Genomic DNA, 15,927 nt, shown 5'->3' on the forward strand with positions numbered 1-15,927 from the left:
CAAAGCATCTTCCCGAAGCTAAGCATGGAATACAGCTCCTTGGACCAAAGAGTATTTGTGACTCACTAATACGGCATTTGTTTATATTCCTATTAACTTGGAAGGTACAAATTGATGTGCTTCATTCAGCATGTTATTGCAAAAATCATATTTGCATGCGGCTTAGGTTTCTGTGGTTGTCTTGCAGGCCAGGAAGGTGAATCAGTGTCTGTGACAACTGATGTTGTGAAGAAAGGTATACTTCAGTGGACCCAACCATTTTAATTATATTAACTGCTAAATAATTTAACTTTTATTTTTAGCCCCACCAAAAGTGACCAAATTGAAGATAGTTGGAGACCTAAGAGAAGGGAATAAGGTGACTGTTACTGGCACTGTTACTGGAGGTACTGAGGGTTCCTGAAAGTCCGCACGGTTTAAACTAGTTTCACAGTGCTGATGGTGAAATGGCTCTGAAGCTGTTAGCGTTCCAAACAAAGTAAGGTGAAAATCATCTTTCTTATATCTCTACTAAGATTTGTTCTTAACGCTAGTTGATTAGCCATCTTTTTTGAGTTCTCCCTTTTAATTAATTTATAAAGGACAAAATTCTTTTATTCATAATTCTGTAGGCTTTCCGTGTGCCACTTGGGGCTGTTGGGTACTATATTGTTGCAAAATTTACTCCTATGGCTCCTGATGGCGAATCTGGTGAGCCAGCATATGTGATATCTGAAAATGTTGTTGAAAGTAAGTCGCTGTAGATCTTTGTTGACTGCATTCATTATTTGAATTTTTTTCAAAATGTGAAGAATACTATTGTAAAATATGTATTATAGCTAAATACATCCTTGTGTGCTAGTTAATTACAATTTTTCTCTCGATTTGCTGGATTCATGTGAGCATATGTGACTATTGGTTGGTATCATTTGAGGTCTATGTATTCAGAAACATCTCATGGATGTGTATCCTGAACTGAAGTATCTAGCCTTTGTCCATCTAGTCATTGTCATGATAGACCAATGTTAGCATCTGTATCTTATCTCTGCAGCTGGGAAGTATGTAGCAAGGCGTGTAAAACATGGGCCGCTGTTATTACTTAACATGGTTTAGGTTTAGATCTTGTCTAAGAAACTCATATTGCGTGTTTCTCCTTAAGGGTAGTTTAGTAGTTTCAGTTTTTGGCCTGTCTAACAGTGCCAAATCTGGTCAATTGGTTTGCAGTTCACGACATCACTACAGGTTGAGTTTATCAACAAGCCTAGAAGTCAAGGTGAGTTTTAGTTTAATTATTTTTCTTATTTGGTGTAAAACTTTGTTTAGAGAAGTTTTTAAATCTCTTTACCAAGAGAATCGAGACTTCTTATGAAATTAACAACTGAATTATTCCCAGTTTTTTTTAGCTTAATGATATATTTTGAGGAGTGATTGCCTTTTCCTTCCAAGTGTGATTGCTTAGATTCTCTACGTATGACACACCGAGGGTTTCTGAGCAAGCACACCAAGAGAATCGAAGTAATTGCACCTGAAAAAAAAACAATTACTCCTTAGAATATAGTATTAAGCTAAAAAAACTTACAATTCATTCATTGATTTCTGAAGAAGACTCAGTTCCCTTTTTAAGGAGATTTGAGGACTTATTTAAGCAAGGTGACTCCAAACAGGAAAAAGACTTATTCAAACCAGGATGTATGTGATTTCTGGCCTTGTTACTTATCCAAGCCTAGATTAGACATAGCTCACCTGTTTTTGAGTGCGATTTGTAGATATCCACCTGTGCAATGCCATTGGTTCAACATTATCTTTGAAGTTAACATGCTTGTCATATTTCTTATACCTGGTGGCAGAATTTACTATATTGGTTCTATTCTACCTGGACAACATAATCTGTATAAATGTGTTACTGGCATCAATGAATTTGTTAAACTATGCATATGACTGATCTTTATGTTCTATTAAAGTTTTCTGAACATTCTTTTCTTCAGAAATTTTTCCTAATGTAAGCAAAGTGACATTTTGTGCCTTAGTCATGGGAGAAGAAAATCATGTTATTTAGCTTTATGTTTTGTAACATTGTTATGGTGTCATATTATGTTTCTTTGATGTGTTGGCATTTTGTCATTCATGATTGACAATAATATTTTTCAAAATTTCAATGTTTTGCAGCACTTCCTCCAAGCCTGAATTTCCTGTCAGTCACTGGTGATTATTTTGAGGGTCAAATGTTGACAGCATCATATGGATATATTGGTGGCCATGAGGGCAGAAGTCTGTATAATTGGTATCTTCATGAGGTATGTTCTACCTTAACCTGCATACTTTTATGTTCATTGCAGTACTTTTTTCTGTTGGTGTTAACTGTAAGCACTTGGTTTGTGAAGCTAAAGAGCGACATCATCGTTCTATCTTTCCTTTTCTTCTAATTGCAAATTGGTCATTGATTGGCTTGTCTTATAGAATGAAACAGAAGAAGGGACATTGATACAAGAGGCTTCTGGACACCTTCAGTATAGGATAGTGAAGGACGCAATTGGAAAATTTATTTCTTTCAAGTGCACGCCTATCAGGGATGATGGATTTGTTGGTGAATCCAGAACTATATTTGGACAGGAAAGGGTCCGAGCAGGTAATTATTTTAATAGTAAAATCTGAACATTTGTGTGAGAAGCTACTGTTTACTTTCATATGTCTATTGTCACAAACAAATATTGGAAAAGTTAAATCACTATCAAATTTTGGGTTTTGAATTATTTATTACATTTTTTAAATTGATGGATTTTTTTTTTGAAATATTTTAATTTCTCACAAAGTTGGTTTTTAAAATTTTTTTTAATATATTGTGTGACCTCAACAAGTTCAAAATCATGAAAATAAGATAACATGAATGATTTTTGATCAAAAACTTCTCATTTAAAAAAATTTAAAGAAAACTTCTAAATTAATTTGGTACTTGAGTAAATGTTTTGACTTTCTTCGGTTTGCATCCGTCCGGCCAGCGTGCTTGTTACTCTTTATACTTGTGCATCAATGGGCTTGTTTTGCAATCTCATTGGGGCAATATTTCTGCAACTTATCTTATGTTAATCTCACTCTTAATGCATCATTTGATGATGCTATAAGGCAGGGAACTTTTGTTTTTCCAGGCCCCAGGAATGAAAAATGAACTTACTGACCTACTATTGAATAGTTTAATGTATTGAAGAAGTGATTATTGGTGCTACTTTTCTGAAATGTTTTTTCTTAGTTTAGGGGCATGATGAGTTAGTTTACTTAACCTACAGGAAGCCCGAGATTGCTTTCTCTGCAGATAATAGGGAAGGGTATTGAAGGAACCACATTAATCGCTGACAAGAAATATTGGGGAGGAGAAGAAGGGGATTCAGTTTTTCGCTGGTTCCTTGTAAGTTGGTGGTCATTTCCTCCCTTTATAAATTGTGGGCAATTCTAGTTTTTTCCCTTATTTTTCCTTGATTACTGGTCAATAAACATGCTAGTTAACAAGGCATGATATTATCTGCAGACCAGCTCTGATGGTGTACAGAGTGAAATTGTAGGTGCAACTGATGCCTCATATAGCCTATCATTCGATGACATTGGATTCTTGGTGTCTGTCTCATGTGAGCCTGTTAGAAGTGACTTGGCACGTGGTCCTATTATTCTCTCTGAGCATATTGGCCCTGTTTTACCTGGTAACATTAGCTACTTGCAATTTTTATGCATGAACATATCATCAGCTTGCTTCAGGAACTATGCTTTACGTCATGAGTTAGTGTTTTCCTTATTCGATATACTCACTTTTCTGTTTGCACTGCCATAAGAACTACTTATATATATATTGTGAGGGGAAATTTAAAGTATCTAGCCCCGATATTTAAAATTGAAATTATTTGTAGGGCCACCAACTTGTCAATCCCTTAAACTTGTCGGATCAATGGTGGAAGGTGATCGTTCGACTTTCTTGGCTCAGTACACTGGAGGGTGAGAGTTCATTGTGATATACCCTTTAGTTAAGATATCTGTTATTTTTTTTTTTATTTTAGAGTTCCTTCAATATTTTGCTCATTTAAATTTAGTGAGAGAGGAATTTGCACCCAAGAATGGTTCCGAGTGAAAGAGAATGGAGCAAAGGAAAAATTGACTTCTGACGGTGAGCACTAAAGATTTGATATAAATTTTCTTATAAAAATTTATAACTGTTCTTTTTAAATATTTTAAGTATGTCGCAGAATTTCTGGACTTGAATCTTGATGATGTTGGTAGATGCATAGAACTTATTTACACACCTGTTCGAAAGGATGGCTTGAAAGGATCTCCAAAAAGCATTGTATCTGATGCTATTGCTCCAGGTATGGGTTCAATACATATTTATAGTTAAAGTTGTTTGTGAAATAGTATCTCTTGCAAACTGTAAATTGGATCAGGTGCTTGTGCTAGTTCTCACTTTGACAAAAGCAAACATGGAAAGGCTTGATACTGAACCTTGATGTAGGCCTATAGTAATGGGAACTCTCTAGACACTCCCCCTATAATTCTAATTGTAGTGTAGAACTATTAGACATATCTTTTATAAGTTCTATTTACCTAATAGTAACCTCCTTTCATTTCTAGAACCCACCAAAGGAACCAATTAGGTACCTATCATATGATTTTTCTAAATCAATAATGATCATTTGCAAATCTTTCTTCCTATCTCTATAAATCTCCATCACTGTCTTAAAATATGCATTGCTTCTATATTTGATTTTCCATGCGTACAACCTAACTGATATAAAGAACACTAATTTCACATATCAACCTTTGCTCAATTACTTTCTCCCACAGCTTCATGGTATAGTTCATAAGTTTAAACCCATGATAATTATTGCAACACTGAATATCACTTTTATTCTTATCAATGGGCACTAAAACATTCTTCTTTCATTCATATGGCTTATTCTGAGAACTTTGCATCCTATTTAATAATTGATTGATGGATCTCTAAACAGAAAAATACTATTTCAATGACGAAAAAGAAGCCTTCTTCCACTCTCCCACAAAGAGAATATAAGAATTAGGATTATTAATGTAATCTTAGAAAACATTGTTACTCTTTAAAACTAGAATAAACACCTAATAAATGATAAACACATAAATAACCATGAATATTGAATAATACTACCCAAACAATTTAAACTTAAATGCAGTTTTGAGATAACTTAATCTCTTCATGTGTATCTGTGTGTGTGTCTAAGCTGCTTTCATTATGTCAACGAACTCAATTGAAGGCCTTTAATGGTTGGCCTTGTCTCTCACTGTTGCTTATTTCCATAATTATGGCATTCCAGGTTCTTATATTTATATTTGTTTTATTACTTTGTTTTGCTACAGCGAATCCAAGGGGTCTTGAGCTTGTGCTTCCACAGTGTTTTGAGGACAAGGAAGTTATTTCTTTCAAGTCTTATTTTGGTGGAATAGAAGGTAGTGGTGAATATATTTGGTACAGAACATTGAGAAAGTTAAAAGGTTTAGAGTTATCAGATGTATCTGCTGCTTCTGAAGATGTCATTACTGTTGGAAATTCTGTGTAAGTAATTTATTTATTTGTTTACAGACATCATGGGCTTAATCTTGATTCTAATCACCAATCAGACATTGGAATTTACTTTCTTGATTGGATTTCTGTTGGTGGAATAGAACATATACACCTTCAATTGAGGATGTGGGGTTTTTTTTGGTGCTATATTGGGTGCCTGTGCGATCAGATGGAAATCATGGAGACCCATTGGTTGCCATTAGTGACAGTCCTGTCGTGGCAGGTATTCATCCAATATCTTAACATAACTTCACCAAATCAGCTTGTCTAGCATCTCATTTTTCTCATTTTTATTATTTTCATTTTTCTAATGGAATGCATTTTGGAATATCAGCTCTTCCAGTTGTCTCCAATGTATGCATAAAAGTCTTAGGTTCTGGCATATATGAGGGGCAGGGCAAATACTATGGCGGGCATGAGGGGTCAAGCTTGTACAGCTGGTACAGGGAAACAAATGATGGAACTATTACTCTCATTACTGGAGCTAACTCAACTTCCTATGAAGTTACTGATTCCGATTACAATTGTCGTCTGTTGTTTGGGTAGCAACCTCTTATCCTCTGTCATGGTGCCACAAAATTTTCATCAAATATATTTCTCTATCAGAAACATTGATAAAAAATTGATGTGAGAACTTACCGTCCATGATTGATTGGAGAATAGCCTGGAGATAGTTTCAGTTATCCCAAGTTATTCGTTCATGGCCGACCAGATTGAATCTTCTACTAGCAATAACTCTGTTTACAGAATTTGATTAATTAGGCAATCATTTTAATTTATTAATATTAGCCAAATATTAACCAACATATTAATTAGGCAAATGTTAATCAATGTTAAACATTAATTAGAGTAATACAGCATACAGGACATGTTTCATGGAAAAGGGCTGTGCCTTTTCTTTCAAGTACCATGTTCCGAGTGATAGTTTGCTACCGTTATTCAATTATAGGAACCTCAGTCGTTTCACATAACTGAAACACTTATTATTCAGTGGAGTGCCACTTGACAGAAAAGCAAATCTTTAAATAAATAGAACCTTTGTAACATTTGATGGGACCGGCAACATAAATTTTTCTAAACTACAAGGGGCATTTTTTAATACCCTAAGACAAGCATGGTAAATCAAACTCTTTAATCTGTTTAAGGTTTGGCATTACTTCATTTGCATGGGTGAACATTTACAATATCCATCCGTTCTTCATTTGCAACCCTAATCCATCTGACAATGCATATATTTTTATCAAAATTAAAAAGCAAAAACTATTGCATATATGAGAGATTGCATTAAGCACCAACTCAATGTCATTTGACAAAATATTGGGACTTCCTGGTATATAGTAAGAAAAATCATTAGTTCATCATTAGAAAAGTTTATCCCGTTAGAGTTTTGTAAATCCATCTTCCCTAGGTTGCAGTTCAATTTGATGGCTCTCTCTCCATTTAATTCAAAGGCTTACCCAAGTTTCTTATTTGGCAGCTATACTCCAGTTCGTTCAGATACAGTTGTTGGTGAACTTAAGTTGTCTGAACCATCCCATATTATTCTTCCAGGTAATGCAGACATGCACATATTCTCTGAAGAATCAACCTTTAAAAGCAAATTCTAGTGGTAAATATCCTTTTGGTTGTATGTAGATTGTTGACTTCTAGGTTATGAGGTACATTCGCTTATAATCCTGCAGTTTGTTTACAGTTTATTTTTTGCATATTTTCCTGTTGCAGGTTATTCTAACTATTTGCTAGTAGCCTAATTTTAAGCCTCATAACGATATATATATTTATGATTACTCAAGTATCATTTTAGGAACCTCATTGTGCTTCGTTGTTCTTTTTCTTTTTTGTAAGCATTGCCCTCTACTAACAAAACCTGGCAGGTGGCCACTGTTTATTGCCTGTAAAAAATGATAGAACTTCCTTTAGCATGCTGATTGAAACTATCGTTGCAACACTGATTTGTTATGGAGACAGTATCCACAGAGAGCATTGTTATCAGCTCAACATCTTAAACTACAATATGAGTTTATTGATTATAACTTCTCTTTTTATAAACAATAGAAACTGAAAAGTTTGGGCAAGCTGAGGTAAAGGGGATAAGTTTGATTTGAATTTAGAGTTGTTATTAAGTGAATTGCCTTGCTATGTTCTGAACGTACTATTAGTTTGTAGCCTGGGTAAGCAATTGTTGACTAGGGTATCCACCATGTTTTCTATACATGTTTTGCCGTGTTCACATCAACCCTCTAACCAAGATTTTGTATCACCTATTATCTTTGTTCACCCTATATTGATGATAGGAAATAAAGGTTTTTCATTCAAATATCCCCTTTCTTTTCACGATGTGTATGCTGTTAATTTGTTCTGCTGATTCATTCATCTAGTCCCACCCAAAAATCCATTTTGCTCACTTCATCTCATTCTCATGTGGTCCATATTATCCTTCTTGATGTGAGTGGGTCTATCGGTAGAAATTGAGAAAAAAAAAATGAGTTGAACATGAGCTCTGGTATGTCTTAGGTTATACTTTGTTAATCCTTTTAAATTCAACTATATAATCTCTCTCCATAAATAGTCTCATTTGCTGGATGCATATTTACATCTAATAATTTCTTCCTCCATGTTTTAGCTACTAAAACAAATGAAGCCAGCCTACTGTCATGAATTAGCTACAGGGTTATTGTATAAATAGTCTGTCATATGTTCTCAGGCACTCATTCTAGTAAATGGATCTCTCACATTTCACTTTCCTATTGATTTCTTATTTCCTCAGAACTTCCTATAGTGGATATGCTTTCCTTCAATGGCAAGCAGATGGAAGGAGAAACTCTTACTGCTGTTGAAGTAATCCCGAAGACTAGGACTCAACAACATGTTTGGGATAAATATAAGAAAGAGATAAAATACCAATGGTAAGTGTTATTTAATGGTACCTATGAAGCTATTTTTCATGCTTTATATTTCTAACTGAGAAATATAATGCGCAACAGGTTCTGTTCAGTAGGACATGAAGACGATCAGTCCTTTGAACCATTGAATTTACAGCAATCTTGTTCATATAAGCTTCGCTTTGAGGATATCGGTCGATGCTTAAAATGTGAATGCATTGTTACAGATGTCTTTGGAAGATTGACTGAGCCTGTCTCAGCAATAACTGCCCCTATATTGCCAGGTCCTATTTTGAGTTCTTTATTTTATTTATTTATTTGTGTATGATGCATATCACCATGAGCTTTCATTTGAATACAACAACAATTTTGGTTTCTTTGAACATTAACTGATTGCATTCTCTCTGGGCCTCTTGCTCTTTTCAACCTGGAATGTTACAATAAATTTTTGGCGGTAAGAAATTTGTTAGCACAATGATTGTTGCTTGTTATCTTGATGTTGTTATTTTAGGAAACTAGAAAATCTGAATCAAATGCTTGGGGGGACTTGGTTTTGTTTATATGTATGTCAATAACTTGGCCACACATCTTTATTTGTCATTGTTGCAAATGATCTCTTCGTTTGTCCAACCATGACAACTGGTTACGCCAATGCAGCCTTGTTTCTTGTTTTTCTGAATATTATGGTTTTCAGGAAAGCCGAAAATTGATAAGCTTGAGATCGAGGGAAGGGGTTTCCACACAAATTTGTATGCTGTACGCGGGGTATACACTGGTGGAAAAGAAGGCAAAAGCAGAATTCAATGGCTTCGATCTATGATTGGAAGCCCTGATCTTATCTCCATACCTGGTAAGATGAAATCACAAGATAGACATCTCATCTTGGTAAGAAGTGTAGTGCCAAGACTGTCGGTGTGGTCCTGTAGCTGTCTAATATCTACTAGAGTCTAGAGCACAATTCCATGTTTTTTTTTAGTGGAAAGTTCGTTTAAACCCATTCCAACATCTCGAGCAAAGATATTTTTCTGTTAAACAAACTGTCGTGCTTGTGATTCGGTGAATCAAGTTTTGACTTTTCATATAAACTAACTTGTCTTTGATTTGTCCGATAGTGTTTGTATTTTCCTTTAACTTCCCCTGTTCTGGAAAATTTGAGATGATTAGTTATCATATGCCATTGTACGGGCAAGTAAGTATTAGATGTTCTGGTTTTATTGCAATAGTAAGAAACTTCCTGAGGTTGGTAGTTCAGAGCAAATTACTTTGTTATGTTGTCCCTGGACCTTTGCTGTCTTGAAAATTCTATTGCATCTTTGCATAGAGGAACATTCTTCATTGAAGGCCAATCAACATTGTTCATATGTTTTTGTATAATAGCATTGGGATTCGAATTACTTAACTATTGATTGTCAAGGAGAAATGAGAAGGTGTTTAGAGGTCACAGTAGCCTTCCCTCAACATTATCTTCCTACCTTTCTAAGCTTGTAAATTGGCATTTTTATATTCTTGGTTTTTTTTTTTTTAATAAAAAAATTATCATTGTATTTTCACTTTTTGAAACATTGTCAGCATATGCTTGGTGAGCTAACATGTTTAATTGAATGTTTCCTTGTATAATCATTGCAATTAATGAACAGGTGAGATAGGGAGGATGTATGAAGCCAATGTTGATGATGTTGGGTATAGGCTGGTGGTGGTTTATACCCCTGTAAGAGAGGATGGAGTTGAGGGACAACCTGTTTCTGCATCAACAGACTTGATTGCTGTTGGTAAAGTTGAAACCTCTTTGACTACAACATAAATTCTCTATGATTGGCTTACTTACATAAAATTTCTTTCTGAGATTTTGCTGGCAGTGTTAGTTTGATGCATTGGATGGAATACTAATCTTCTAACATCACCAAGTTATGACCAACTTTTTCCTAGATTAAAGAAATTCTGTAGTGCCTCCTTGAGCCACACTAGCAGGAAACTGCTAGAGTTATGTAAGACTGGTCTTTTTCATTTCACAGGTCAATGTTTCATATTTTATTCATGTATAGGAAAGGAACCATAATCGGACTTTTATTTGACCAGTATCAAATACTGGTTTCCATTGAATGCATGCATAATAGATCCGGATCCCAAAAACAATAAAGCTTTAGAATAGGCATGAGTGATAAAATGAAATAAAGCTGTTATATAAGGACCTGTACGTGGGGCTAACATAATATAACCCAATTGAGGCACTGCCATATGTCTTTGAGCAAGAGCCAAAGTAGTTCCTAATAACAGTGTTATTATACCTCTCACGACACAAGATTCATTATGTAAGCTGACTATAAATGAGGATGAAGTCATGCTACGAGGAAAGTCTAGTTGCGGGGGAAACCGCTTCTGCATTTGTCAACAATCACCAAATCAGAAGCTGCCAGCCCATGATGACTTAGCCCAGTATAATTTGGCTGCTTCACTCACACTACCTTGTCCCTGACAAATCAGTAGGTTTGCATAGCGTCAATTCCTCCCTAGTTAATATCAAGTGACTTCTGGAGCTGATATTTGATAATACCTTGATTGCCTTAATGTGTGCTGATGGTTTTAATTTACAACCAGCATAGGTCTGTTTGTGATAAACAAATTGAGAACTATCCGAAAGAAAGAGTTCATGTCAGAGATAAACAAGTTTTGGCATATCCTCAATACTGAAAGGAATATAAAGGAGGTATTTTGGGACCAGAATCATATTGTTCAATCATGGATGTGATATGGATTGGCTTTTCTGATCTATGAATCTTCTTCCAGTGAAGTGATTAACCAATTTGAGGAGTGGACCACCTTAGCCTCTTGACCATTGCATGTTCGGTGGTTTTTGCTAAAATTCAATTAGTAGTGTGGTTATTTGGATATTTTTTGAGTTCTGTGGATGGTAAAGTAGATGGGAGCTGGTAATGGTGAAGAAGGCATGTGATTTTCTTTTATAGATATACATATTATTTACTTTGCCTGGTTTTCATTTGCAGAACCTGATGTTTATAAAGAAGTAAAACAGAAGTTGGATCTCGGATCTGTGAAGTTTGAGGTAATACTCTATAACTTGTTATCAAGATAAACCCATGTTGCTAGTTGTTTCTTGCCATAAATAAAATTCATCAATTTATGTTTTTGTGGTAATTATTGAATAATAGAAAAATTTGTTTTCAAAATTAGTAATTTTCTTTTTACAACAACAGCTGTTATTTCTAACTTCGTATATTAATTTTTGAACTATTAGATAGTAAAATTCTGAGGCACAAGGATGAGTTGTGCATGCTTATTGCTGTAATAGTCAAAAGTTTTTGTGAAATTGGTAGACTGTGAATTGAATTTGATGCTTGAATAGAAAATGAATAAAAAATCACTAACATAATGACATGTGCGAACCATCTGACCCATTCTGGAATAGATGTGCCTCACTCGTTATCTTATGTTAAAAGCTTGATGCTTTTGAATGTCATAGAGGGTTTGAGATTTTTCAATGGAAAACAAGGAACCAGAAGCATTTTGTTTTACCAAATTGTGATAATGAATATATTAAATTTACTGGCTTCCGGTTGCTAAGAGACTTGTACATGTGATCTACTTGCTTTTAACATATTTACCATCAATTTTGGCTGTAAGAAGAATGTCTCTTGATAATTATCAGATATATATGACACACCAACTTTGATCTGTTTATCTGATCATCTATCTGCAATTTATTTTGATTATAAGGAAGCATTTTGCCATTGTTTTGATTCATTTCTTTATTGCTGTTGGTGTTTTGGCTGTGTATCATTCTAATTGCACCATCATAGTCATAGCAAAGTAATGTGTTTTTGGACATAATTTTTGTCTTAATATTCTTCAATGTGGTTGCTTTTTCCACTGCTTTTAACCCTTTCTCTATTTTTCTTTCATAGTAAAAGACCTGCTTAAATTTTGCTGAAAATTGAAGCTTATGATGCTACATTTGAGCTTGTGTTCACCTAATAGCATAATGCAACTTATTTCTGGAAAGTAATGTAACATATTCTTCTTGTTCTATTGGCAAACAGACATTGTGTGACAAGGATAGACAACCAAAGCAGGTACTTTCGCTAACCTATGGACTTCACTTAATCTATTGACTAGCCACTTATGACAAAAAGTTTTTAGAAATACCCAATAAACTAACTTCATTTTTACCCTTTATGCAAATTACATTTATAGGTTTCTGGCGTGGGGAATTTGGAAAGACGGATCCTAGAAGTCAACCGAAAGAGGATCAAGGTTATGAAACCAGGCTACAAGGCTACCTTCCCAACCACTGAGATCAGGGGAACTTATGCCCCTCCATTTCATGTAAGTTCCTCTTTCATTCATAGAGCCTTGCATACAAGCTTGAATCCGCAAGGGACTATACAACAATGGTGACAACATAGCTTGATGAATTGAAGTTTTGGCATAATTTTCTCTAGGTTTTTTCATATAGGAAGTAGGATCATAGACTTAAACATTCTGAATCTAGTAATCTACAAAGAGCTATTAAATCATTAGAACCACATCAATATATACACTTAGCTGTCAATAAGAATAGCAGAAACTCTCCTGTAGCCTTTTACATACATTTCAGTGTTGTTGGATTTTTAATATATTGAAAGACTTTTAACCACTACTTCCTTGTTAGGTGGAGCTTTATCGAAATGATCAACATCGCTTAAAGATCGTAGTTGACAGTGAGAATGAAGTGGACCTGATGGTGCAGACGAGGCATATGCGGGATGTCATTGTGCTCGTAATAAGAGGCTTTGCCCAAAGATTTAACAGCACCTCACTCAATTCCCTTCTGAAAATAGAGGCGTGATATGAAGTAATATCAGAAGAAGTTTGACGTTTCCTTAATTGTTGTGAGCTTCATTGCCATGTTGCTTTGAATTTGTGCATATATGCTTTGTTGGTTTCTTTGTGATGTGGTTTAAGCCAATCTTCACCCATTTTCTTGGTGATCACTGACTCTTACAACGCCATCTATTGAGAGTCAGAAAGCTACTAACCTCGCATTTAAAATCAAGATGGAGGCTTTTGAGTTTGTTAGTGTAAATTATTACTGTATTTTTTTTGTTCTCTTGATGCAAGTGTTGTGTGCTGTACAAAAGGCAAGGGTGTGTAATATATGCTTCATCTTCAATTGTTTTAGCAATGTGAATTCTGTTTTGGTGATGAGTGCTCGTATGCTACCTTTGTTTACTCCAATCAAACCTGCCTTGAGAAAATTTTATCATTTAAATAAAGCACATTTAATAATTAATAATTAAAAAAATTAATAAACAATTCGTCAGTGATAAAAGAGAAAATTGGCGGGACATTACTAGGCTTTCAGTATTCAGCAAAAATTTACCTGTTCAAGCTAGCAGCGCCATTTACCATTTCATGATAAGTTTCAATCTGGCAGATGCCATCACATTACCAGTTTTTTTATAAAATCATTTAGCATAAGTTAAGTAAAAATTTACCTGTTCAGACTAGCAGCGACATTTACCATTTCATGATAAGTGTCAATCTGGCAGATGCCATCACATTACCAGTTTTTTATAAAATCATTTACAATAAGTTAAGTAAAAATTTACCTGTTCAGACTAGCAGCGACATTTACCATTTCATGATAAGTTTCAATCTGGCAGATGCCATCACATTACCAGTTTTTTATAAAATCATTTACAATAAGAAACTAACATTTCCAATATTCAAAAGTTCCAGCAAATGCTAACATGCAACATATACATAGCATTCAAAGTCCAATCTCAATCTTTATTATCATCGTAATCATCACTGATCTCCTTTCCCTCTTCCTTTTTCCGCATTAGGACCACCACCAATCCCCTCCTCCAAACTCTTCGCCTTCTCGCCCATCTCTGACTCCTTCGCAGTATCATAGGAAGTATGAAGCCCAATAAAGAAATAATAAACTGTAATGAATCTCAATAACTAGATGTGAAGCACAAGTAGATCAATGGATCCTAAACATGAGCACAAGGTCATCCACTGAATAGATCTTCAATTTTCACTGCAATATAGATAAAAGTTCTGAAGAAATTCTGGGATTTCATGGATCACATAAGTAATATGACATTGCAGCTAAACTAACAGAGATGAACCCAGATCTGAGCAAGAAACTCAGAGCTACTAAATAACAGAAATCAGTTCAAGTTAAGGATTAGCAAGAACAATATAGATGCATGGAAATATAAGATAACCAAATACAATGGGAAATACCACTGAGTTCCTTTCCCCTCTCCTTCCAGAGACGAGCCTCAAGAGTTTCTTCGACGACCCCTTCTCCTTCACCTCCAAGTAATTTATCCCACCTAATAATCCCTGTAGCGAGAATTCCCCAGCCTCTGCCTTTCCCATCTTCTCCCTTTCTTTCCCAGCCGTTTGATGAGCCTCTTCACCTGCAATCTGGCCATCCACGTGGTCATTGCTTTCTTCAAGTACTCCTTGCCTGTGACCCTCCATTTTCAGCCTCTCCTTTTCCCCATTATTTATCTTTTCTCTGACTTTCACTGTACCTTTGACTGGCATGGTTGGCAACTTGAAAGGAAGCATTACATAAACCAACAAAAACAGAGTTCATGTTCCAAATCTCACAAAAAAAGGTTGTCAATGAGTATCGCCCCGATGCGGAATCCGATTTTTTCACCCCGATTTTCCACCCCATTGTGGCCGAGATATAATTTCTTGGGGCCGGGATTGGAAAATACCTAAAAATATTAAATATTAAATATTTAATTTGAATATAAATATATAAATATATATATATATATATATTATATTTTATGTTATCAATTTGAATATAAAAATTTTAAAAAACTCATATATTTATTTAATTAACAAATTAGTAATAATTAAAATAATATTAATGTTCTCCCAATGGATCTTCGACAATAGGGAGATGGCTTTGGTGCTTATCACCGCCACGGTGCACACCATTGTGGCGCACCATGATTTGGTCGAGTTAGTTGTAGTCTACGGGCATGCTTGTGGTGTGGATACGGAATTGGAGTGGCGGCATGTTGGAGGAATGGCAAAGTAGGAGGTCCAAGACTAACGATGAAATGGTCTATTGGTAGTTGGGTCATGTTAAAATTTTTTACAAGTGATAATGGTTCAAATCATCAGTTAAGTAATTTTTTAAAAGTATGAGCAGTGATCATGTGATAGTGGTTTCAATACCCACGTGTCCACGAATCTCACTCTCACTAACTCCACTGAAATTTGTATACTTTTGTCCTAGTGATCAAACTATTTTGAGAAAAAAAAAAAAAATCTACGACCAAGCCACGGCCGCATCACGTGTTACATAAGGATGTTGATGTGGCAATAAATGCCATGAAGTCTCCAAGCTCCACTCGGAGGTATGAGAATGAGCCACCTGAACTAATGCAAGTTTTTTCTTTAAAAAATAATTAATAACACTCATAATAAAATAAATAAGATTTGTTTTAAGTAAAATTA

General features: G+C 35.0%; 2 protein-coding genes across 3 annotated transcripts; one reads left to right on the top strand and one right to left on the bottom strand.

The window, feature by feature from the left end:
* Positions 1-70: 70 nt before the first annotated feature.
* LOC120277690 (187-kDa microtubule-associated protein AIR9) lies at positions 71-13,632 on the top strand (the record flags this gene model as incomplete). The annotated part of the gene is given in 23 exon segments (XM_039284542.1): positions 71-104; positions 188-235; positions 303-460; positions 582-729; positions 2,146-2,273; positions 2,437-2,605; positions 3,261-3,379; positions 3,500-3,668; positions 3,873-3,957; positions 4,053-4,126; positions 4,206-4,325; positions 5,347-5,542; positions 5,653-5,774; positions 5,886-6,093; positions 7,029-7,102; positions 8,319-8,457; positions 8,536-8,717; positions 9,128-9,283; positions 10,071-10,202; positions 11,436-11,494; positions 12,489-12,521; positions 12,643-12,774; positions 13,100-13,632. Coding segments are annotated over 23 exon segments (2,862 nt in total), but the record flags the coding sequence as incomplete, so codon positions are not given.
* Positions 13,633-14,042: 410 nt separating this feature from the next.
* On the bottom strand, positions 14,043-15,116 carry LOC120277540. Of its 2 annotated transcripts, none has more exons than XM_039284403.1 (2): positions 14,686-15,116; positions 14,043-14,476 (listed from the first exon to the last, which is right to left on the bottom strand). In XM_039284403.1, the coding sequence occupies exons 1-2, from the start codon at positions 15,016-15,018 to the stop codon at positions 14,474-14,476; spliced, it is 336 nt and encodes a 111-aa protein (XP_039140337.1). In that variant the 5' UTR covers positions 15,019-15,116; the 3' UTR covers positions 14,043-14,473. The 2 variants fall into 2 exon arrangements, with proteins under 2 accessions (XP_039140337.1, XP_039140336.1); XM_039284402.1 differs by having other exon boundaries at positions 14,043-14,331; positions 14,686-15,109.
* Positions 15,117-15,927: the final 811 nt, after the last annotated feature.

Source organism: Dioscorea cayenensis, chromosome 15, assembly GCF_009730915.1.
Source record: "Dioscorea cayenensis subsp. rotundata cultivar TDr96_F1 chromosome 15, TDr96_F1_v2_PseudoChromosome.rev07_lg8_w22 25.fasta, whole genome shotgun sequence".
NCBI lineage: Eukaryota > Viridiplantae > Streptophyta > Magnoliopsida > Dioscoreales > Dioscoreaceae > Dioscorea > Dioscorea cayenensis.

Bases quoted from the DNA above. Each gene is read 5' to 3' on its own strand.
- LOC120277540 (XM_039284402.1), bottom strand. From the start codon at position 15,018: ATGCTTCCTTTCAAGTTGCCAACCATGCCAGTCAAAGGTACAGTGAAA. The intron at 14,332-14,685 runs GTATTTCCCATT...GATACTGCGAAG, and splicing joins GAGGGGAAAGGAACTCAGTG to GAGTCAGAGATGGGCGAGAA.